Raw genomic sequence first — 24,645 nt, 5'->3', positions numbered from 1 at the left:
ATCTTTCATCATCATTTCCTTAGCAAAGCCTAGATGCACCATCATTTTTTTTTCCCTTCCTGATAAATATGTTCATGAAATATCCAACACTGTGTTCCTGAATTTATTGTTCTACATCTTAAAATTCTGATATTGTCTTATATTTTCTTGACACATAATCAAAGCTTTAAAAAAACCCTTTAAATTGTTGTTCTCGAAGAAACTCTCTGTACATGTCAATCATTTGCAAAGAGGTCAGTGAGTAATGTCAAACATGAACACTATTCTTCTGTAAATTTCAGCAAAAGCTGTCACAGATCAGAGCAATTATGGATTCTTGCTCTGATCACTGACAAGTATTGATACATGACCACGATGGCAACACAAGTGTGTGGCAAAGGGATGCAAACGAGCAATTTGACTTTCTTCATTTCAAGGCACAAATTACATGTGACAAAACAAGAGAGAGATAGAAAGATTGAAGTGGAGAAGAAACACTACTTCTCTGTCTCATTTTCCTCAATTGAAGAGGGCATTCCAACTTCACTATATTGTTCTGCAATTTTGGGTCCCTGCACCAAAGGAGAAAACATTTAGGTGTCTGAAAATTTGTTGGTCTTCTGTATATTAGCTTCAAACAAAACACAATATTGTTGAGTGAAACCATGAACACAGACTACATTGATCGAGCTGAAATCATAATATTTATACCATTTGCTCAGTTCACTCATAAGTCAAAACATAATTCAGTGGAAACCAGTACCAGATAGGGTCTTTGTCTAATGTTTGCTGCTAATCTATTAAATTTTCATGGACATAACTTATGCCTCTATGCAAGGCGCAGCTCAAATCAGTTCACCAATGGTTTCAGGATTCTGTACCAACAAATTCTTAGATACTAGGAACAAAAGTTTTTTGTATCCAAAATCTTTGGTAAGTTGGCACCACTTCCAAACATCTTTAGGTAAACTGGTTCAAATTGTTGTGTAATCATATTGCCGATGACCTATGGGAAGACAATAACAGCTCCTCTGCTACAAGGTGAATGTTCTGCACAAAAGAATAATATGGTCTTCTTCCTTGTGAGGTTCATGCTACTCTATACGAATTCCTAATGTCCTATTGCAGCTTGTCTGTGAAGATTGTTGCACTTACTAATCTCAACTCTTGAAGAATACTGAAGATTGGAAAAATGTCCGATAAATTCAGTCAAGAGAAAGTAAGATAAGTGAACAAAATTGCAAGAGCACATAGGAAAAACTCGAAAGATGTCAACTAGGTGACTAACTAATAGTAACAGATAAGTAGCAATGTGAAGTACATGCATTGTATCAAGAAAAAAGTTTGTATCACACAGTAACAATCACACCAAGCCTTTCTCATCTTTGCTACCAAATGCTGCATTAACTAGAGAATGAGTTCATTTCTTTAAGCTTTAATCTTCTACCATTTCAGCATAGCCAAAAAACACATGTTAAACTGCTGATACTTGCATTGAACTTGTATTACTATGACTGGGCATTCTTACCTGCAACTGCACTTCCACAATTTTTTGCTTTTCTTTCTCTCTTAGGGGTTGAACTGGAGACATCTGCAACCGAATTTTTTTGTGGAACAGCAGGAATAAGAACTCAGCAATAGCAGAACAATTCTATAATCATTCCCACGGTTCTTTTAGTTTTACATTGTCAATATATCAACTCAACCTATCAACAGATTAAAGCTAGAAGTGATCTGAAAGTATGCAATTGGGCGCACATACCTGCAGTTTCACCTCCATACTTCTTTGCTGTTCCTTTTCTCTCAGAGATTGAACTGGAGACGAAATCTGCAACCAAAACTTTAAGCACAAGATAAGTACTGATCAAGAACTCTTCTTTTCCCGATCGAGATGAGCTATGTCTGTCTCACCGTAGAGGAGGATTGCAAATCCCGAAGCTCGATCAAGAGGCGGAGCTCCAGCTCCAAGTTCCGCTGCTCCTCGGCCCACTTCTCCAGCTCCACCGCCCACCTCCGCATCGCCGCGTACCGCTCCCGCATCGCCTCCTCCGTCCGCTCCCTCTCCGCCCGGAGCCGCTCCCGCCTCAGCCGGGCCGCCGCCAGCTCCTCCGACAGCGACGCGTCCCGCAGCCCAGCCATCGTTCCCAACTCCGGGGACGAGATGGGGCGGCTCTCCTTACCCGCCCCCTCTCCGGTCGAGGGCGGGTACCGGAATGCGATCGGTTTGGGCTTCGGATGGATCCAGACGGACGGGATGAAATCGAAGTTCTTCGGCTGGAGGGGCATCCGGCGAGGCGGAGCTGCTGCTTTGGCCGGCGACTGCATGGGGGATCGGTTTGGGCCGGGGAGCAAGAGATGGGGATTTGAATTCGAAGGGAAGGCGAAAGTGGGTAACGGCTATTTACTTATAGTGATCGTTATGGTAATTACAACAGTAATAAGACGAGTAATACTAATCGAAGAGCAAGCGTTTGAACAAACACTGATACCTGCATCGTGGTTGGATAAGAAGAGGCGGGGCCCACATCGTGGTCTCCTCGTCGGGCCAAGTAACGAGTATCGCCCGTGCGAATTAGCACGTACGGGAGCCTCCGAATTACCCCGTACGTTTAACCGACAAAGCTCCCAAGTACCCGAGGTGGGCCCCGTCGATATCCTCGAACTACGAGGCGGCTTGGAGAAGAAAGTGGGGCCCGCATCGGATCTCCTCGTTGCGGAGGCAAAGGTTCCCGGCCGTGCCAATTAGCGCGGCTGGAGCCTCCCGACTTTTTTGAACCCGTAGCGTTTTCCACCCGAAACTGTAACCGACACGCCCGACTGGTGGCAGAAGCGGACCCCGCCGGTATCCTCCAATCACGAGGCGGGTGGGTAACAAAGCATCCCTCGTCGTCCCGATCCCATGCGTACAGCATGTCAAATCGTGACCATCATGATGCATCGACATGAGGCCACGAAACATCGTACGTTTTTAGCGTTTGCTTCTATCATATGTTGTCGGATTCTTTTTCTTCGGTGACTTCGTATGCTATGAGATGAGATTGATAGGATCGATGAGTAGTAGTGAGATCACGAAGCAAAGGATTCGAATTAAAGCTGAAATAATGATGGTATGTGAGGCATTGAATGACCCACTTGCCTCCTAAAGTTAAGCTACGATAAGGTCAAAAGGTGTTCTATCCATGGGTTCTTTTTTACTTTAACATGAAAATAATCACATGTAAAAGCCCACATTATGAACATTTTCTTACTATTTTTTCTTCCTAAATCAAAATGTAAACTAAAATAATTTTTGTCTCCGAGCTATGATGATCATATTATGTTGATTTTTGTTAAAGTGTGCCTTCGATGGTATGATTTTAATTAATTTAATGTTCTAAAACATAACTTGTTAATTTCTTTGTCACTTCCAAAGTATGACTTTGACTTTGTTTTTCGATTGTATTATACAGTTTATTCTTTTGAGATTTTTATGGTTTTAAAATATAAGTTGATGCATTTTTAATTAGCCTTCCAATTATAAAAATACGAGCTGTACGAATGATGAAATATTTTACATCTTTTCCTACTCAAAGGTAAAATTATAGCAAGTGATGTCTCAAAGGTAAAATTAAACTGCTTGATTAGTTATCTATTCAAAGCACAACTCATGTTTTAAGATATTTCGATATGGCATGATTAATATGATATCATTATTTGAATATTAACAAATCATATTTTATGATTATAATTATTATACTTTCTTCGCATTTGGTATATCAGAAAAATATGATTCCTAATATTAATGTGTATCTTTGTGCATAATAACCTCAAGTTATATTATAATTTTTTTAATTATTATTTTTATATTCTCAAGTTTTATACGTTCAACGGACATCTCGTATCCAAGACTAATGAACGGGCTTTATCTGAGTACACCATCCAATGTAGGATGAGACGAGGATCTATTATTATTTTGATAATAAAAAATAAAATTTAAAAATTATACATTGACCAACTCCAAATTGATATCGGTATATGAAACAACTAAATATGCATTAATATGTACCATATTTATTCATTATATGTTAAGAATTTAAAATATTATCTTATAAATAATGGCATAGGTTTAAAATATCCTTGTATACATTTATTTACATAATACTAGTTTAATAATATACATTTATTTACACTTACAAATCCCTTTTTAGGCTACAACATATGATTTTATTCATTTTTTGAAAAAAATCAACGTGTCATATCTATCAGATACGAATCAGCCAATAGCGAGGCGCCACATCAACCGCTCATATTTAAGTTATAGACAACATTATACCCACAAGATGGCCCAAGGCATGATGCTGACATGGCATCCTACAACGTGTATCTCAAGAATTGGGCCTCCAACAATACAAGCCCAAGTTAGGCCGTCAAAGTGACCGGCATCGGAGCCCGCATTCGGCCCACGAGCCCATTTAATTCTTAGGGTTTCTACTTTGGAATCCCATTCCACCTCGCTCGGTATAAATGAACCGGCACCCTTCTGGCTCTTCTGCGATTTGCGGCGTAGGTATCGTCTTCTGCCTTCGTATCAGCCATGGGGAGGCGTGAGTTGCTCGATTATCCTAGCTTTATTCCCCACTTTTCTCGTGCTAGTTTGATTGACGTCGGGTTTATTGTTTCTCTTATGGTTTTGGTCGGATCCGATGAGTTTTGCTTGACATGAAGCATTGTTCCCCCTTCCGTTCTGAGCAGAGATTCGATTTTATTGGGCGATTCTTTTCTTTGCGTGCGATGGGATCATGCGGACATAAGTTTGATTCGTTGTTTGTATTGAGCTATTACGATGAGAACGTATGCCGCAATTAGATGTCTATACTTTGGATGAAACAATGGATGTGTTGACAACCCATGGTCTCGATCCACAACGGTAGGCCACCTCAAAGGCTAACATACGAGGATTAGATGCATTTGCATTATTTGTTTTAGATCAATCCTATTTATATGTCAAATGGTTGTTTGTACAAGTCGCAAGCTTGTGCAGCACTTCGTGCGAAAAGAATAAGGGTACTTGGAATATGTCTATAATTAGTTTCAAACTTCATAGGCTTGAGATAAATTATAAGCTAGTTTGTAGCTTCGAAGGGTTGGTAGAGAGCATGAATTCGTTACAATTTGAATCACCACAAGTGTAGAGTAGTTTTCTTTTCGGTGGTGTCTGGAGACTAATTAGCTAATTGTTCCAACAAATGGGTATCCCAAGTTCCTGTTGCAGAGATGAAGAACCCCAATAGGCTTGTCGTGGTAAGATGAGTAACGCCGATGGTGTCTGCCAGCATAACTAGCCAAACCGTCTGCAATGATACTCCTGTATATGTTTGTCAAGGAAACAACTTTGAATTTATAGGACATGTTGCAACTGGAATTAACTAGGTATGGATTTCCCTATGTGGTTAAGTTGCTTGTTCATTTTGTCGATGAGGGCCATATGTGTTATCTGTATGTCATTACTTTTCACTTATCGGGGTTTACTTAACAAGAAGTTTAAGGAGAGGACCAGGGGCCCTGCATGCCAACCCCATATTGAATTAGTCTCTAGCTGCCATTTAAAAAAGAGTTTGTATTTTGTTCATGAACTTTTTACTTTTAATATGATATACTTCATCCTTAGTTGAATTTTTTATTAGGTTCATTCTGGTAAGACGAGTAAGACGGCTAGTCTGCCAGCATAACTAGCCAACCAGTCTGCAATGATACTTATGTATATGATTGTAAAAGAAACAACTTTTGAAATTTACAGGACATGTTGCAACTGGAATTAACTAGGTATAGATTGCCCTCTGTGGTTAAAGTTGTTTGTTCATTTTGTTGTGACTTTTGAAATTTACAAGGCCATATGTGTGATCCGTATGATAATATTTTTCACTTATTGGGGTCTACTTAACAAGAAGTTTGAGGAGAGAGCAGGGGTCCATTAAAAAAAAAGTGTTTGCAATATGCACTTTAGTAATTTTGTTCATGAAGTTTTTAGTTTTAAAATGATATACTTCATCCCCAATGGAATTTCTTGTTAGTTACTGGCTATTATCCTTATCCTTTATTCAAATTTGCACATAGTAAATGCATTCACTTGAAGAGGTAGATCCAATATGCTTTCCCTTTGGATAGAGTAAATCTTGAGATGAGTTTTGGTATCTGATAATCGTTTTTTTTTTCCTTTTCTGATTTTCCAAAAATTATTCATCAATTATGCAATTGTTAATTCTCATCGTTAGGGTTCGAATGAAAATTTTAAATTTTTTATTCCTCATGCAGGACCTGCAAGATGCTATCGTCAGATTAAGAACAAACCATACCCGAAATCTCGGTACTGCCGTGGTGTTCCCGATCCTAAGATTAGGATCTATGATGTTGGAATGAAGAAGAAAGGAGTGGATGAATTTCCCTTCTGTGTTCACTTGGTGAGCTGGGAAAAGGAAAATGTTTCCAGCGAGGCTCTCGAGGCTGCTCGTATTGCATGTAACAAATATATGACAAAGTTTGCTGGAAAGGATGCTTTCCACCTACGAGTGAGAGTGCATCCATTCCATGTTTTACGTATCAACAAGATGCTTTCTTGCGCTGGAGCTGATAGGCTCCAGACTGGGATGAGGGGGGCCTTTGGGAAGCCTCAAGGGACGTGTGCTAGGGTAAGCATTGGTCAAGTCCTCCTCTCTGTTCGTTGCAAAGATAACAATAGCAATAATGCCCAAGAGGCCCTACGACGTGCGAAGTTCAAGTTCCCTGGCCGTCAAAAGATTATCATCAGTGGAAAGTGGTAAGCATCACAAAAGGAAACTTTGTACCCGCTTTAAATTGCTAATGCTAATGCATCCAGTATTATTGTTATTTTCTAAATTCATTGTCACTATAGGTCTTCTCAAACAAAGATTTAGCTTTTTATCTCTGGTTATGAGATGCTAAGGAGCATAATGTTTGGGCTATTGTGTAGTCATTGGAGACCCGTCTCCTATGTTCTTCTATCGGTTCTGATTCAACAAATTAATTTTCAGGGGCTTCACTAAGTTTAGTCGTGCTGACTATTTGAAGTGGAAGAGTGAGAACAGAATTGCCCCAGATGGTGTCAATGCTAAGGTAAGTACTGTTTCATCTGAAATTGTGGAGGTATAAATTGGGTGGATGAAAGTATTTGGTGACACCCTCACAACAGACTTGCTTTGCCAACAACTTTTTTTAATCTTAACCATATTACTTGAGACAAAAAAGGGGACAGTTCGGTAGTCACACCCAATTTACATGCGGTTGGCTGGGCTACTCCATGCCATTGTACCGATCATGAAATGCACCAATCCTAATTTTTAGGTCTTTAGATTTACTTGTTCCACCTTCTCCATGTTATTTGTGGTAGACTATCCAATGGTACCTATATATGTGCCTTTTTTATGCTTGTGTAGGAAAAGGAAGGAAGATATTTGAACCAGTGCTGATGATCTTTTACCTTAAAAGGATTGTGGCTTTGTCAAACGAATGTTTTTTTTGTCATATTGGCATTGTTTTATTTTTCCTCCTTATGTGTCTTGAATTGTCATTAAGAGAAATTATTCCTGCTCATCATGTTAGTCCCTATCCTTCTCCATGGGTAGAATTGGCATCTTATTAATTTTCCGGTATTCCATAATGATAGGAAATTACATCAGATATTTATTATCTGAGAAATTATTTCATCATCTGTCGTTTATAAAGCAATCTGTTAACGAGATGTCTGGTTGTGCAGTTACTTGGATGCCATGGTCCACTTGCTGCTCGCCGTCCTGGAAAGGCTTTCTTACCAGCTGCAGTTGCGGAAACTTCTTAGAATCATTTGCTGGAATATTATGCAAGCATTGTTAGTTGCTTTCTGTTTTAAAGACCGTCATTTTCAGTTAATTTTGCAAGGATATTTCTGCTTGTTTTTGTTGTCAGTATGACTCTGGGGCATATGAAAACTCTTTTCATTTGGCAGTTTAACATAATCATTGTTGCTCTTGTTTGTGTGTTTTCGTTCATTGACATCGCGGACCTCCAATTACCCCCTTGTTGATCTTATCCTGGTTCAGTTATTCTCTGTTTTCAAGACCTGTATCACCAAGCGTAGGTTTGCACGATAACTCTGCTAGCTTCTCTGTCTGTTCAACTCAAAAACTCTGCTAGAAGGTGTCGGTGGAACATCACTCGTAAAAAGTTGACTTAATTTTGTGACTGACGTCATTTTATTGTGTTGGTTGAATATTTCTTTATTTTCAATTATTTATTTACTGTTTGATAGCGGTCTCATTTTTGGATTACATATGGCCTATTTTTTTAAACTCGAAATGGTTAAGCTTTTCAGATACTATGATTGATTTGTCTTCATCCCTAATGATGCTCATGTATTGCTGGTGCGACGTTTGATGGTTTTGTCTTGCACGTGGTGGTTATACGGGTGCCATATTTGATGCTGTGTCGTCGATATCTCATCAATAAATTTAGGTTTACGCTATTAAGTGTAGCAACAGGTACGTGAAGTGGCCGCAGTGAGGCAACTGCAGGACCAGCGGGTGGTCACCCCCCATGCACAGTGAAGCCTGCTTCGTCCCTGTACTGGTTAAACTCTTATTCAAGTCTTCATCCACCTTAAAACATTGATGCGGTAAAAATGCCCTGTATAACACAATCTTGTTCAGCTGTAACTTTGTTCGACGAAGACAGACTCCGTCACCCCTGGACGATATTGCTGGCAGAAGTACTACCCCTCAGTTCTTGGATCAATCAGAGGTTATGTCACCCATGTACGATTCCAGGGGTGACTGAGTACGACCAGTGAAACCGCAGTTCATTGATGGCCGGGGACGACGAACAATAACAACGCCTTGGATGCGTCAGCGATGACGTAACCCATGGAATATTCCATGGGTGACTCGGTACGGCTGGGCGAAATGGCAGTTCATGGGCGACAGGGCAGGACGAACAGTAACAACGCCATTGGTGCGTCGGAGATGGATGACATCACCCCTGAAAGGCACTCCGGGTGCTTCGGTACGAGATGGTAATGGCACGGCGTGTAACAACTACGCGGACTGAGACACCGAACAGGGAGGGAATAGAAGAGACGATATTTATTTGACGCGGCCTTCCTTCCTACCCTCTCTTGCTTCGTCCTCCTGTTTTCCTCCTCGTCCTTCCAAGAACCCTCCTCCTTCCCCCTTTCCCACGCCTCGAATTAGGGTTTTTGAATTCCCCGCAAGAGATCCCTCCTACATTGCTCCAGCACCCGCTCTCTCCCATAATTTCCGACAAGGATCCTTCTAGACATCGATCACCGTTTCTTGGCGCACTTTCTGAGGTTTTCTTGGTCCGATTCGGTTCCCAGGTGATGGATACCCCCAGCGGAGGTTCTGATCCTTACAGGGCCCCTTCCTCCGGTAGTGCCGGAGGCGGCTCTTCGAGGAGGTACGTTATCCCTTACTCGGCGTCTAATCTCATCCAGGCACCGTTGTCGGCGCTCCTGGAGTACTCCGGGATCTTGCGGCCCGAAGCGAGCCAATCGGAAAGCGAGAGATTGATCGGCGGGGGATTACCGCTGCCAGAGGTTGGTCCTGCCCGGGTGGACGAGTCTTCCACGTCCCCCACCGGCGGCGGTGGGGAGGTGTCGATAAGGATAGTGGGGGCTGGCGATCAGGAGAGCCTCCGGGTGGCGTCGAGCCAGCTGCATCGTTCGACTCTGGGTCCCGGTGGAGAGGTGAATTCTGGTGTTGTTGTCCCTGGTGAGCTGATCGCTGCTTCATCCGAGAGGCAGGGAGGAGATGGAGTAAGTGATAATGGGGTTGGAGAGGGGGCCTCGCCGTCTTCTTCTGTGCCGACATCTGACTCCGCATTTGGCGGCCACAGCGCAGATGGTGATGTGAACATGACAGGTAACAACAGGGATTCGTCGTATCAGAGATATGATATACAACGGATCGCTAAATGGATCGAGCAGATACTGCCATTCTCGTTGCTTCTTTTGGTAGTCTTTATCAGACAGCATTTGCAGGGTAAGGATGTTCGCATCTGTTATTTCGTTAGTGTTGTTGAGAAACTTTGAGAATTGTCTGATGGAGATGCTCGAATTATGATCATTTTGCTGATGTCTTGGTTTTATCGTCTCAAAATTTGCAATATACATGTTTGCATCCTTTTCCTTCCAAGATAGCATTTTGTGTGTTTATTATGCTGTAGTGTTTGCTTAAAACTTATGCTGTTGTTTCCTTTGCAGTCGTGTGTTACATGTAAACACTGCTCTATGACAAGTTCTAGAAGTGCTTTTGTTTGTTTTGCTTTGTTATTTCTTCCAATTGTGCGCTTTTTGATTATTGATGTGGAACATGTTCATGGCTTATAGGCAGTGTCATTTTTAAGAATGTCATTATTGATTTGATTTGTATAAGTTTTTTTTGTTTCTCTTTATATTTGTATTGTACTTTTGTTGGAGTAGCTGTCATTATGGACCTAATTTTCTATGCTTCTGGATCACTGGATACAAATTGGCTTGTTCACTTATTACCTGACTTTTGAATGTTAATTTTCTTGAAAACTACAGGTTTCTTGGTCACTATTTGGATCTCAGCAGTGATGTTTAAGTCCAATGCTGTTTTGAGAAAACAGACTGCTTTAAAGGTTTGTTACTTCTCTACACAACAACTTTTTTATCCTATACACAATTCACAGTGTAATTTTCTTTTCAGCATTATGTTGAGACATTTGTGAAAACTTCTCTGTGTATTTGTACTGATCTTCATAATTGTATGGCATTTTTCCCATGATTTCTTTTTCTTGTTGCTTATTGACCAGTCTCCCTATGTTTCCCATGTACTTCTGTTCGTGATCAGATTTCTCACATTGCTGGAAACATATGTAGGTAATGCTGAGAGGATGTTTACACTGACGAGATATGTATATTAATACTGATTCGTATGTCTTCAAGTATGCTGTCTTAATTTTGGTGCCAACACTTCTGACCCTTCTCCCAAGTCCCAACTAGGTTAGGTTGAATTTTTGGGGTGAATGTGAACCCAACAAATGTTTAGTTATGTGAATTGCTTCAGTAAAATTTCACCAAGGAGAGCCCTTATCAAACAACTCTTCCTTTCGAACATCATGATTTTGTGCTTCACCTTTTAAACATGACTGATAACATGTTGTCCTCATAAACAGTGTAATTTATTAAGTGTTGTTTTCAACAACACTAGGCTATAGCATATAGCCGATAAGATGGGAACAATATGATGTGCTAATGAGGAAACTGTTAATTTCTGCATTGTTAAAGCTTACTGTTGCAGATTTCCTTGTTAGATGACTGAATTGACGTAGCTATTAGGTAATCATTTAAGACCGGTACTTCTAAAATTCAGCATGCGTGAAGATTAATAAAGTCAACCTTTCAGTGATGTTGGTGTTCAAGGAATATATTCAAGTATTGGTAGGCTAATGGCATCTACTAATAATCGGATCAGTCACACTTCTACTGGTTGTTGTCTTTGCAGGGAGAGCGAAAAATATCTGTGATTGTTGGAATTATACTGGTCTGCATGGTACACGTATTTGGCATCTACTGGTGGTACAGGAACGATGATCTCTTGTATCCACTAATTATGCTTCCTCCAAAAGAAATACCACGATTTTGGCATGCCGTATTTATTATATTGGTTAATGGTATCCACTATCCACTTTGCTGAGAGTAATCTTCTCTCGGTATTCTGTTTTGTTTGAACCTGCTTATTATACATTGAGATATTTAGTCTCGTCTATAACTAAATCTTTGTACAGCTTTGGTATGTTTAGTGATATTTCTCCAGCTGTGAAGACTCCTCTACTTCATTATTTGTCAAATTTAATTGTTCTCTTGTCTTGCACATGGGAAGTGGATGCTGCTATTCTAACTTATATGGTTCTATGAAAATGTAATTCACTATCCAGCTGTGTCCTCTTTATACCATATGGATTTTTGTCTACTCCTTGAAAAAATAATCTGAAGGAAGTTAGTGATTTTTATGTTCACATATCTTTTCATTTTTATTTACCTTACAGTGCCATAGCTGGTTCCCAATCTTCCTTTCATAAGTAGTGTTGCAAATGGATTGATCAAGATTCAAGCCTATATCTTTGTATTTCTCAAGTTTAGCAGTATCTAGGATTTTCTTGTCTCCTCTCCTTGTGTTAGTGTGTTTTGCTTAGTTCTTTTCTTGGCTGCTTAACTTCATCTTGACTATGTCATGCTGAAATATCAGGGGAATGATTTCACAACTTGGTGGTGGTTGTATCATGTCAATGTGGAGCTGGAATGCACAAACACTAACATATCATGCAGCAGTGATAATCAATTCTCATCAACTCAACAACAAAAGCCACCCATAATGTCCCAAAGTGTCCCCGTACAGTACATCTAAATGATTTTTGTTTGTTTGAGACTTAAAGTGCTATGTGACAAGAAATTAAGGTGGTATTCAAGTAGATAATTTTGAATTGCAAGGTGTACTAATATATGATCCAATTGGAAGTATGGCCATAATTGATCCAATCATGGGTGTATTTATGGGTAGCCCTTTGTCGAGTGCTTATTAAAAGATTAATCACAATTTTTTAACAGGAAACTGGTAATCTTTGTATTTCATGTTCCTAAAATTGGTATATGCATCTACAAGAAAAATGAAGCTTAACCTTTTTACTCAGTTTTGATCAATTTCTACAAAAAGAGTCCTTTGTCAATCTTTAGACTAGAGGACCTAATTATGAGATCGGTTCGAACATCATCCATGCTAAGCATCAGGTTATTGATTCACTGGTTGGACCAGTAAGTGAAGTGGTCGGACTGCAAGTTATAAATGAATTCAAGAAAATCGATGACCAAAAGATAGAAAGTGGCCATGAAAAGGGCGATGGTGAAAAGAGCAACGATGGAAAGCTAAATAAAGGACAAAAAAAAGGGAAAATAGAGGATGACAACAAAAGATCGAGAGAGGACACTAACAGAAATGACAGAGGAAAATGATGATAGAGGGGACAATTAGAGAGAGGGGGCAGGTAACACACTCACAAAAAAAAGTCCAACAAAAAGACTAGAATACTTTCAAGTGCTTCCTCCAAAATTTATTAAACTTGAGGTCCAAGTTTAATAACAATGCTCTCATATTTTAAAGAGGGGAAACTTGTATGGAGGATATAATGTCATTTGGACTAAGATTAATCCACTTGTGTCTTGTGGAATGATTTTTTCTTGTCTGTATCTACAAACTTTCTTTGCTGCTATTCCCATCAAAGATTCATTATTAGGAAGTCTATGAGATGAGTTATTTCTTGATGCAATGCATAAATTTCTGTCGCAAACAATTCCGTTTGACGTGGTTGATTGCTTGGTACATGTTCGGAACATTCCATCAGGAATTGTTAATCTTGTCAGAATCATTTAAACACATATTCATTGGCCTCCATTTAGGAATATAAACATATATAAGCAAAGACATGACACTTCATCATTATGGATTGCTAGTATTAAGCATGTTTTATTTGTCTAAATTGAATGAGTCATAGGTTTATTGCTTTCCAAATATATTCTCCTTTAAAACTATGTCTTAGTCTAGTTTTAGATATTTCCTGTATTTATTAGGTCATGAAGAATTTCCTTCACAACTTGCTCACTGAGTATTACTGTCCAGATGTAGTGATGCGCCAAGCAGCTATGGTTGTGAAGTGTATTCTCTTGATATACTACAAAAACTTTAAAGGCCGTAGCTATCGTAAGCAGGTAAGCCTTTTTTTCATGTTTCTGTTATATGACTGTTTAATAATTACATGTCCTTTTTATATCAATTATCCTTCAAAATTTAGATGGCTAACAATGTAATTAGTAACAGATATAAATACCTAGTTGGTATTGCATTAGAAAGTAATCGTTTTACCATGTACATTTACACATATCTAGTAGCTAGCACTAGCTTGAAAGTGAATTTGTTCTGCACATCAAGAAAATTTTTAGGTAGTTATCATGATATATGAACTTTTAACTGGTGATCTCAAAGACCCATCTGTTTTAGTGAAGCTAAGATGGTCTTGATTTTCCAATTAAATTGGAGGTCTCTATGGCTGGATGAAAATGTCATTAGTTTTCTGAATATTTACCAAATAGTGATGTTCAAGGCTTCTGACCTTTCAAAGGACAGCTTCTGTTTCTCCCCTCCCATTTCCTGCTTTTACTCTCCTCTTTTTATAGGTTCTAAAACTGTAGGTTTTTTCAGTTATCATTTCAAGTGTTGAGTTTGTCTTTCCTAAGATGGTTGCTTTTTGATTTGTCCGAAGACTGGTCAAATATGCTTGTTGATATGATGATTCTTGTACTAATCCTCTTGTTGACTATCCCCATGAGTTCAATTAGTTTTCAGGTTTGTCATTGCATTGGGAAGACTGCTGCAAAGCTGAAATCTTATTAGATGTTGTAGATTTTATATAATTATAATCAAATCACAGTTGATTTCTAGTGAAATTAAAATTCCTCTTTGCTTTCTAGTGAAATTATTTCCAGCTTGCATATTTGCCACTCAAAAATTTGGTATGCATTGTTTCTTTCCACTTAATTTGATAAGTTGGTGAAGTTAGTAATGCTAATTCTCTAAATGTATTTAGTTACCTTATTAGCTGTTCTTTATTATGTTAGCAATAGTCCTAACTTCATTATTCTTTTGGTATTCTGTATCTGTTCATTGTCAACGCTTATTTTTCATTCAAACTCGTGACATCTTATACATTGCAACTTCCAATAGATGGACAATGAAAATCATAGTATTGCATAAAGCCAATTTTATGTTTTGGTTTTTTCTTGTTTGTATAATGATTCACATTTATTGTACTTAAAATATTTGACTTTTGGAAAGTTTCAGCTTCTGTTAATTCACATTTCCTTTCTTTGTTCTCTTTATTAGGGTCAAATGCTAACTCTTGTAGAGTACTTTCTACTTTTATACCGCTCTTTATTGCCAACTGCTGTTTGGTACCGATTCTTCCTGAACAAGGAATATGGGAGCCTGTTTTCATCTCTTACTACTGGACTGTATCTTACTTTCAAGCTGACATCAGTTGTAGAGCAGGTGTGGTATACTTTATTGAATGCTAGTTTCTGGTACTTGTTATATTGATCTTGAAAGTGCTCATCAAGCTGAACTTTTCAGCTTGACAGAACAAACTACATTTCCACAAAAAACATGTATCTTCTTTGATATTTCCAACTCTCTGATTTCAGGTTCAATCATTTTTTGCTGCATTGAAGGCACTATCACGTAAAGAAGTACATTATGGGTCTTATGCAACGTCTGAACAGGTGAACTCTTGATCATTTCAATCTTTTATATCTTAGGCTTAATGTCGTTGTTTATCATTCTTTGTTTCAATATTTTATTTCTTAGGCTTACTGTAGTTGAATATCATTCTTTGTCAAATGATTTACAAGCTTTAGCCTTAGTTAAGATGTATTTTCGCTGTCTAATATATATTTAATTACATGCAACACCGATAGAGACCTTTGCCACAATTTGTTATTGCTGAACTTTTGATAAATGATTATTCATATGTCTGCAATTCACCAAATTGTATTGTACTTTTTTGCTCAAATTCATATACCGATAGCTTATGTATTAAATTTGGTGACATATATTGCCATGCCTTCATTTCCAATCCTTGGCTGTCTTACAATAGCTTCGCTTCTAGATCCCTGTTATTTAGTTATTTAATTTGATCATTTCCATCATCGAGGACTATTTTTTTTTTTTATCTTTGTATTATTTAGCTACTTTAAACATGTGTAATGACAAAAGAATGATCATCTGATATCATGATTCTTTAACATAAGTCATCTTTATAATATTAAGTTTCTCTCATCACTCTGAGGTTGGATATAGAATAACTTAAAATCTTACTTTATGTAGAATTGGGAAGAAAAGTAATGACTGAGCTCCATGGAAGTGTTGGAATAGGGAAAAGGGATGCATATTCACCTCATGTAGATCCCACTGCTGGTTCCTAGCTACTAGCCTAGACAAAGGACATAAGTGAATTGCCTGAAATTGTGCATGCAGTTATTGCTAGCATAAACTGTGACGTTAGCAATAGTCCTCACTTAACACTTTTGGATCAGAACAGCAGCTTTATATCTGATAGAAAGTCTGAAAATGGTTTCATAATTCTTAAACTGTGCTAAAATATGTCCCATTCAATTTATTATATTTTAATCAACTCAAACACCAACAATATGCGGGGCATTGAGGCATTCTACTTCGTATTCTTTGTTCTGGTATGGATGTCTTCTCTTTATCGCAAAGGGTGAGTGGCGGAGGCTGGATTCGATCCCAAAGACCATGCAACGATCTCTTTACCAGTAAGCTAGCAGCACCTTACCTTCTGGATAGCTGCCCTTGGTGATAAAGAAATCTTGGCTGTTACATGTTTAACCATCAAAATTTGTAACCTGAATTTGGCATATGTCATACACAGATAAAGACTTAGGAAGCCCAAATAATAACCTTTACTCAAGTTTTAGTTTAGGTTCTGGATTGCCAAAATGGCATTTGAGTCCAACCTGTCTTGTATAACTAGGTGCAAGCCTACAAGGCCAACTGAAGCTAACCCATGATCATTCAACCCTAACGTCATTGTACTAGGGCTTACTGTTGGGCAACTTTGTGGTTTATATGAGGATGACCGTTGTTAATTCCCATGGTTGTGATGAGAACTTTTTTTTTAATGTTATCCGTGAGATTTCCATTAGAAAATCTAGGTTCTTGTATGAATCAAGGAATCTGAAATCTAACTTCTAGCTAGATCTTTTGGTCAGATATGGGACATTATTGATTTTATATTCTTTCAAGGATTGGGTCATGTCCTGAAGTTGGGTGGCATATTTCCTGTTAAATCATAATGAAATAGCTTGTGACTTGTGTTAGTCTGAGAAAGTCACTTGTAACAATTATTTATTGTACTTGGAGGATGTCCCTAACAATGTGTACATCTCTCCAATGATTTAAGTATTCAACTAGCATAATTTTTGCCATTAAGAGACCTAACGAATGCTTCTGCAGTTATGAGCTTAATTATGTATCTGATAAATATGGTCTTTAATCTCTGCTTAGTGTTGCAAATATTAAGGAAAGAAATTCAATTAAGCTCTTATATTGATATCAGAATTAGGTTAACTACGTGCACCTTCTTTTTAGTGAAAATTTGAATTTGCACATTTATATTTGATTTCATGCTTGTAAAAAGAATGATTCTTGAGAGAGTGCTTTTGAAATACTAGCAGAAGATACTTTATTTCCTATCTAGAGTGGCCAAACTTCAGGGTATCATATTCATTTCTGCAATTACTTTTGTTGCAAGAACAGTCTGCAATTGTAAATCAGCTCTGCTGGCATTGAAGCCAAAATAAAATCAATGGTGCCTTTGTGACAATGTGATGCTTGATTTACTTGTTATGTAAAAAATTCAGGTAATTGCAGCTGGTGATCTGTGTGCCATTTGCCAAGAGAAGATGAATGTTCCTATTCTACTTCGTTGTAAACACATATTCTGTGAAGACTGTGTCTCTGAATGGTAACTAGTCTATTCACCTCATCATTTTCAGTTTTGTTTGCTTTTCTTTGTTTTTAGGATTTTTTTACAAGCAGTCTTATAGGATGTTGGAAACAGCAATACTTCTAAGTTCTAATTGTCATCTGTTGGCTGTGATCTAATACGTGGCTCTACTTCAAATATACATGGAGTGTCCAAATAAAAGGAAAAAATATTTGGACTACATAAAGATTCTCCCACTAATATTTCCGTAGTATTTTGGGTTGTTTTAAATTGTCACCACTTTGCCTGCCTTGGAGGAACAAGTTGCCCAAATTCCTTCTTGTGTGTGATCTTGATTATACAGTTTAGTTTTCCGCAATTATCTTTTATATCTCCAGGTTTCATGTCTGTTTGTTTGAGTAGGAATTGTCTTGAATTTGCTTATTCATGACCCACCATTAAACTTTTCAGGTTTGAAAGAGAAAGGACATGCCCATTGTGCAGAGTTCTGGTTAAGCCGGCAGGGCTGAGGTCATTTAGTGATGGTTCGACGACCTTGTTCTTCCAGCTATTCTGATTCCTGCATTGGCGAGATTAACTTATTGCCTCTAATGCCAGACTGTGTTCTGGAAGATGCAGGGACGATCTTGTGTTCTGGCACTGTTAAACTCTCTCTCTCTCTCTCTGGATCTTCGGGGAGGCATCTCTAAAAATGCTGTTGAGCTTTGTTGAGACAGCCCATGGGCGCATATTCTATATCCACTATATCTATAATCCCCCGTATCAGGAAATATAAACAGAATAGATGCAAGAGCAAGTATATGATATGTATATAGTACATATTTACCACACATTGTTATTAATAAAACCTATGTTCAGAAGTTTAGACAAATAATGTACTTGTGTGTGCACCCATGAGTGACTTTTGCAGTTGTTGCGATCTCTTTAACTCTGCTGCCAGTGTCTTGGTACCATCTTAAGGAGTTTTTTTTTTCTTTCTATTATTTCTACTAGTGTGTTTCGTTTTTTGAGAAAACAGGCAGGATATTCTCTAGAGAGCAAAAAAAAAAAGGGCATCTTGTATTAAGTTTCGTTAATCCTTTCAACCTCCCTTCCTATATATTGGCCATATACTAGACTTTGGTACGCTCATCTTGTCACCAGGTTGTACTCTCGAAGTTCTAATACTTGTTGACGAGGATATGTCTTTGGTGTGTGGTTGGCAGGAGATACCATGTCAGGTTCTAGGTTTAGCATTTGAGAGAGACATCGACGGAGCTATTTGAATTGCTTCGCATGTGTCACAAACAGAATCTATCAAAAAGACTGAGGTTGATCACTCCTTTGTATTCGGCACACCCTTTGCAATTGAGGTAAAGGTCCCAAGAAATCCCAGTCTTTCTAATTGAAAACCTATGCCTAAAGCTTTAATTTTTGTGCCGCTTTAAAGTTTTTACCCGGTTCGGTCCGGTCCGGTCCTCCTTGGGTCTGAATTATCAGTCCGCGATTCCGGACCGGGCCTTGATCTATCAGGCTGGACCGTAAGATTATTATGTGGTGATCCCTTTCGGTTTGGGATAACCCTTCGGCTTCCGTCGACTTCTAAACCCCCTCCCCTCGACACTGGTTTTGTCCTCGATTTCTTCTGGATTTTTTTTTATTTATTGGTTCCTCCGGTTTGGTTGATCGATTTGGGAGCCTAAATCTTGAAAGCGAGTTCTCGATTGGTCGTTCTGGATCGCGAATCATCTCCTCTGGGGAGACCATCGCATGGTTTCCAGGTGCCGATTCCTAAGTTCTCACTTCTTATTTTTTCTTTCTGTTGCCAATTTCTTTGCTGGTATCATTGCTGAATTCGAAGATCCTGGGCCTTGCGGGCTTATTTAGTATGGCGACCAGGAGTTAGCTGCCGAATCTTGATAGATCTGGTTTTATTTTGGTTTGGGGTATCCAGTCATTTGAATCCTTCTAGTTCTCTTGACCAAGAAGATCTTTCCTCTTTTTGCGCTTTCTTGGAATTTATTGAATTAGGACCGAACAATATACAATTTATTTCGGTATTTAGCCTCTCTTCTTTCTTGGGTTTCGACTCCCTGGGGTATAATCTCAAACGTTCTCCATCTTGGCGGTGATCAATTCCCCGAGGAAAGGTAGGCTCAAGGAGAAAAGCAGTATTGATTCTGTCGCCGGGTGCTAGTTTCCTTTTGCTTGTGATTCGGCTACACTTATCTCCTAAAATCATCATCTCGAATGAACTATAATCCGTATCAGCATAATAAGTCTTCTTGTCGATTTGTCTTTGTGGATTTTCATGCGTATGGACCTCTTTTGTGTACGGTCGCGGAGGAAAAAAGTTAGCAAGGCGAGTATGTTTCTTTTGTTTTCCCTCAAATGAAAAAAAAGATTTGTTGTTTAACCGGAACATGTGAATTATAACTTTCCTGAAGGGCTTTCTGAAGACAGACAAGATTGACAATAGTTAGCGAGCTCTTCAGCTGGTATTCGTGTTCAACTCGAGATTGGTTTCGCCATTTTCTGTTGATTTAGCTGAGAATTATGCCGAATCTGGTCAGCCCTCACCAATGCAGATTGCGATTGACTCCATCCGTTGGGGATCATTGTGGTTCTTTCTAGTTAGGTGTGTCACACGCTAAGGGGAATCTTAAGTTACTAGACGCAACCATGCATCAAGACCATTATTTTTCTTTGTTGCATATGCTTTGGCCTCAGTAATAGATTGTTTGAACTTTAAAGAGATGGTAGCTTTGGCATACATTTTATTAGATACATTTCTTATATATATAATACCAGCTTCATAATAAAACAACTGAATCTTACCAAAGTAGATTCTAGTTTAGGCAACATACATAAGAAGGTGCAATATGTTTCCTTTCTTTCTTTGTCTTTCCATTATTATTCCCTCATGCAGTTCTTGCTTTGATAATTTGTACTTAAACTCTTAACCTTGACAAAGCTGTTGAAGATACCTAACCTAAACTCCGAATACCTGATTGGAACTGAACTTAGTTTTTGTATTTCAACCTTGGTGCAAGATGCATATTAACTGTAGTATTCGTATGCATTTAGAATAGCAGGTTAGTTTGCTTATGTGGTGTGTCCGTAACATATCGATATAGTGCAAAGCTGCTATACGATTTGACAAGATTATTTTGCTACCAATTAGAATATTTAAAATGATGCAGAAATTGCTTAGAAGTTTTGAGGCACATTTAAGCGTCACTGTGGTCTTGTAATGGGTGTCTAGGACCACAGACAATATAGATTGTCCAATTAATATCATTATGGAAGGTCTAAAATGAAAGGTTGTTAGAGTCGCTTGACAGAGTTCGATGAAATAACTAAATTTCAGTGGTGATGCCGCTGCATGAATCTTTTGATTTAATGCTCTATTTCTTTCTGCTTAGGTATAAGTTGTTTATTGTTTTATGAGCTACAATGACTTGTATTATTTTGGATAATTCAACTTGTTGCTTTGCATAGAAATTGCTCCATGCTCGGCGAGGGCAATATAAATCGTTGCTGGTAGTGGGACACTGGGACTCCACTTTAATAATCAGTGATATCTGTGCTCACTTATATGCCTCAATTGCATATGGTTGATAGACCATGACAACAACATTTAGGATTGTTGTCTAACTGGCAAGTATTAGGTAGGAAGAAGCCCTAATTAAGGAATTAAACAGTAATCCCTACGGCTTGTGGTATAATTCAAATCCATAGAAATTTCCAGATCTATGCTATTTGCAATGCAAAGCCAAAACAACTATATACTCAAGTTCTTGTTTCCATAAGTGGAAGTGACGGACAAAATCAATCAAAGATAAATTCTGGTAGGTTCTCTGATTTCAATGTCAGACTTGGACTTTAGTTAATGTAATTTGAATAAAATGAGCTTTAGCAAAAAACTTAGTTTATTGTTGAATCAAACATAAAGATTCCAAGTTTTGATAGAGAATTGTAATAGTTCTGAAGGGTCAGGAGGATCATCGTTACCCTGCCATCCAAAATTAGATTTTAGTAAGCAATTTTCTAGTGGTATAACGAGAAAATTGTTTTGAAAAATTCATTTTAGAACAAATAAATATGGGTTTGGCAATGAAAATAGAATACATTTCTTTAATAAGCATCAAAAGAAGCAAAATTCAGTAATTTCTTTAATGATATTTTATGTTCAAAAGGATAATTCGTAATCAGCTAGGTAGAATCTTAACACAAGAGAATAACTAATTAGAAAGACAATTTTATTAGAAGGGTTTCAGACTTTCGACTTAAAATTTACTCTTACTGAGATGGCCTTACACCAGTCCTGCAAAGCTTGCACTTGAAGATGGCCGAAAGCTAGTGAAGAAAGCATTCCGAGTTTTACTCATTGAATCGACTTCTGGACATAGTTTCCATCATTGAAGAACATAAAATATCTAGCTATATTTAATTCTATTCATTTTTTTAATTATTCCATGAGGTTGGTGTTCTATTCATATTTTGTTTAATTTTGTGCTTGTTTTTGCATCATTAACTCAGATTCATGAAGTGGCTGTAAGAATTGTTCTATACCATGGGAAGAGGGAAAATTCTAGCTATTTGCCAATCTGGTGGAGGATTTGTTACAAATAATGATGGAACCCTGTCTTATTCTGGTGGTGAAGCACATGCAATTGATGTTGACAGTGAAATGTCACTCTATGATTTAAAGTCAGAGATATCTTCTATGTTTAACATCAATGCTGAACTATTTTCAATTAAGTACTTCCTTCCAAGAAACAAACGGACTCTCATCACAATATCTAACGACAAAGACCTGCGGCGCATGGTTAATTTTAATGCAAATTCAGATACAACTGACATATATATCCTGAAGAAAGCTGAAAACAGGTATTTACCATACACTTCAGATTTTTATTGCAAAAGTTGTTCAAACAGGAGAAGAGTGATTAGATTTATTTATTTATTTTTGGTAGGATAATTAGGAGCGTTGTGGCTGACTCAGGTATGTTGACTGATGCTAACACCACCTCACTAGATACTCTTGATGAAGCTAAACGGCGAAGATTGTGTACCGATTGGAATAGTATGATCACTGGCATAGGTCAGGTATTCTCTAGTCCAAAGGCCTTCCGTGATGCATTGCACAAGTACGCCATTGCAAATAGTTTCATGTATAGATTTATTAAGAATGACAGATCTCGGGTAACTGCTGAATGTACTATTGAGGGTTGTCCATGGAGAATACATGCATCTAGGTCATCTGCCAAACAAGAATTTATGATTAAGAAAATAAATGATACTCATACATGTGGAAAGGAACTTAGTAAGGAAAGTCGTCGGCTTGCATCACAAAGATGGGTTGCTAGTATTATAAAGGACAAGTTGCGAGAGACACCAAATTATAAGCCAATGGATATTGCAAATGATCTTCAACGAGAATATGGACTCAGCTTAAACTACTCACAAGCATGGCGTGGCAAATTTATTGCCAAGAAAGAGCTCCACAACTCACATGAAGAGGCTTGCAATCAACTGCCCTGGTTCTGTGAGAGGATAATAGAGACAAATCCAGGTAGTGTTGCAACATTACAGACATCAGATGATTCAAGATTTCGTTTCTTTGTTGCCTTTCATGCCTCACTTTATGGTTTCGAGCATGGTTGCCGCCCTCTTCTTTTTCTTGATGACTTATCTCTGAAAGCAAATAAGCAGTGGAAGTTTCTAGTCGCAACTGCAGTTGATGGAGAGAATGATATCTATCCGGTTGCTTTCTCTGTTGTAGATTCTGAGACAAGGGAGAATTGGCATTGGTTTTTGGTACAGCTTAAGTCTGCTTTTACTCTGTCTCGTGTCATCACTTTTGTGTCAAGCTGTCAATATGGCTTGGAGGAGGAATTGTCCAAGGTGTTTGAGGACAGTTTTCATTGCTACAGAGAACAGTGCCTCATAGAAAATTTTATGACAGAGATGGAGAACACCTGGACACAGGAAGTGAAGGATAAAATGGTCGATCATCTTAGAAGAGCCATATATGCTTGTAAAGTTGATGAGTTCAATGAATCCATTGAAAACATCAGGATTCAGTCAAAAGAACTTGCTGAATGGGTTTTGGCCATGAAACCAGAATCCTGGTCTGATGCCTTCATCAAGGGTTCGAGACACGGTCATTACTCATCTGGTGCTACAGAGAAATTCAACAGCTGGGTATCGACGAGATATGAACCATCAGTACTGCAGATAATTGACATCCTGAGGTGCAAGCTGATGGAGTTGATGTTTAGCCGCCGTGAGTCTTCAAACACTTGGACCGAGGCACTTGTACCCTCCGCAAATCAGAAGGTACAGGAAGAGATGATCAAAGCACGCTCTCTTGGTGTGATTTGTTCAGCTGGCAGTGTGTTTGAGGTGAGCGATGAGTCGACCAAAATCGTCAACACCGAAACTAGGGAATGCACATGCAGACGATGGCAGGTGACTGGCCTACCTTGTGTGCACGCTCTTGCTGTACTGGAACAAACCAATCAATGCATATATGATTATTGTTCCAAGTACTTCTCGACGGGGTGCTACCGTCTAGCTTATTCATTGTCCATCAATCCCATACCTGATGTTGGTCGGCCGGTCTGCACCAACCTCTTCCATGCTGCAAGTACATGGCCTCCTCGTACCCGCCGGCTGGCCGGCCGGCCAAAGGAAAAGCCTGTAGAACCTAGGATTGTGATAAAAAGAGCAGTTCACTGCAGCAAGTGCCAAGGGCTAGGGCATAATAAGCAGACCTGCAAAGCACAGATTTAGATATGTTACCCGTTCTCTGTATCCATATTAGTCTTTTGTAAGGATGTACATTACCTGTTTAAATTAAAGATTTGAGTTGGGTTATCAGAAATATATTATGTGGATTGCTGATGCTGAGACACCAAAATTTTGGGTCCAGAAAGTTTTTCTTTCTAAAATGTGTGGGTGTTTTGCTATTATTCTCATTGTTATTAACTGAGAAAATGATTGCATCTCTTGTGTTTTGATGTCAAGAGATTTGATTTGAAATGGAATTACTCAAATTACCATCTTATCTTTGGCTATCTTAGGAGTATGCTA

General features: G+C 38.5%; 4 protein-coding genes across 8 annotated transcripts; 3 read left to right on the top strand and 1 right to left on the bottom strand.

Annotated features, from left to right (window-relative positions):
• Window positions 1–219: 219 nt before the first annotated feature.
• LOC135595583 (high mobility group B protein 6-like) lies at window positions 220–2,337 on the bottom strand. The gene is made up of 4 exons (XM_065086707.1): window positions 1,891–2,337; window positions 1,742–1,807; window positions 1,508–1,570; window positions 220–551 (listed from the first exon to the last, which is right to left on the bottom strand). The coding sequence occupies exons 1-4, from the start codon at window positions 2,302–2,304 to the stop codon at window positions 477–479; spliced, it is 618 nt and encodes a 205-aa protein (XP_064942779.1). The 5' UTR covers window positions 2,305–2,337; the 3' UTR covers window positions 220–476.
• A 2,133-nt stretch (window positions 2,338–4,470) lies between these two features.
• LOC135595582 (large ribosomal subunit protein uL16) lies at window positions 4,471–7,980 on the top strand. The gene is made up of 4 exons (XM_065086706.1): window positions 4,471–4,562; window positions 6,271–6,772; window positions 7,008–7,089; window positions 7,730–7,980. Exons 1-4 carry the CDS (start codon window positions 4,553–4,555, stop codon window positions 7,808–7,810), a joined length of 675 nt encoding a protein of 224 aa, XP_064942778.1. The 5' UTR covers window positions 4,471–4,552; the 3' UTR covers window positions 7,811–7,980.
• Window positions 7,981–9,094: 1,114 nt separating this feature from the next.
• LOC104000971 (uncharacterized) lies at window positions 9,095–18,493 on the top strand. 2 transcript variants are annotated; one of them, XM_065086705.1, is made up of 9 exons: window positions 9,109–9,343; window positions 9,461–10,007; window positions 10,553–10,629; window positions 11,496–11,664; window positions 13,665–13,753; window positions 14,925–15,089; window positions 15,242–15,319; window positions 17,480–17,583; window positions 18,016–18,493. In XM_065086705.1, exons 2-9 carry the CDS (start codon window positions 9,881–9,883, stop codon window positions 18,119–18,121), a joined length of 915 nt encoding a protein of 304 aa, XP_064942777.1. In that variant the 5' UTR covers window positions 9,109–9,343; window positions 9,461–9,880; the 3' UTR covers window positions 18,122–18,493. The 2 variants fall into 2 exon arrangements, with proteins under 2 accessions (XP_009421416.2, XP_064942777.1); XM_009423141.3 differs by having other exon boundaries at window positions 9,095–10,007.
• A 493-nt stretch (window positions 18,494–18,986) lies between these two features.
• LOC135583170 (uncharacterized) lies at window positions 18,987–24,438 on the top strand. Of its 4 annotated transcripts, none has more exons than XM_065086701.1 (3): window positions 18,987–19,325; window positions 22,087–22,437; window positions 22,524–24,438. In XM_065086701.1, the coding sequence occupies exons 2-3, from the start codon at window positions 22,121–22,123 to the stop codon at window positions 24,343–24,345; spliced, it is 2,139 nt and encodes a 712-aa protein (XP_064942773.1). In that variant the 5' UTR covers window positions 18,987–19,325; window positions 22,087–22,120; the 3' UTR covers window positions 24,346–24,438. The 4 variants fall into 4 exon arrangements, with proteins under 4 accessions (XP_064942773.1, XP_064942775.1, XP_064942774.1 ...); XM_065086703.1 differs by lacking the exon at window positions 18,987–19,325 and adding an exon at window positions 19,348–19,694; XM_065086702.1 differs by lacking the exon at window positions 18,987–19,325 and adding an exon at window positions 19,714–20,182.
• Window positions 24,439–24,645: the final 207 nt, after the last annotated feature.

The sequence above is a fragment of the Musa acuminata genome, chromosome BXJ1-10 (assembly GCF_036884655.1).
Source record: "Musa acuminata AAA Group cultivar baxijiao chromosome BXJ1-10, Cavendish_Baxijiao_AAA, whole genome shotgun sequence".
Classification (NCBI taxonomy): Eukaryota; Viridiplantae; Streptophyta; class Magnoliopsida; order Zingiberales; family Musaceae; genus Musa; species Musa acuminata.
This window is presented reverse-complemented; position numbering and strand designations above follow the sequence as displayed.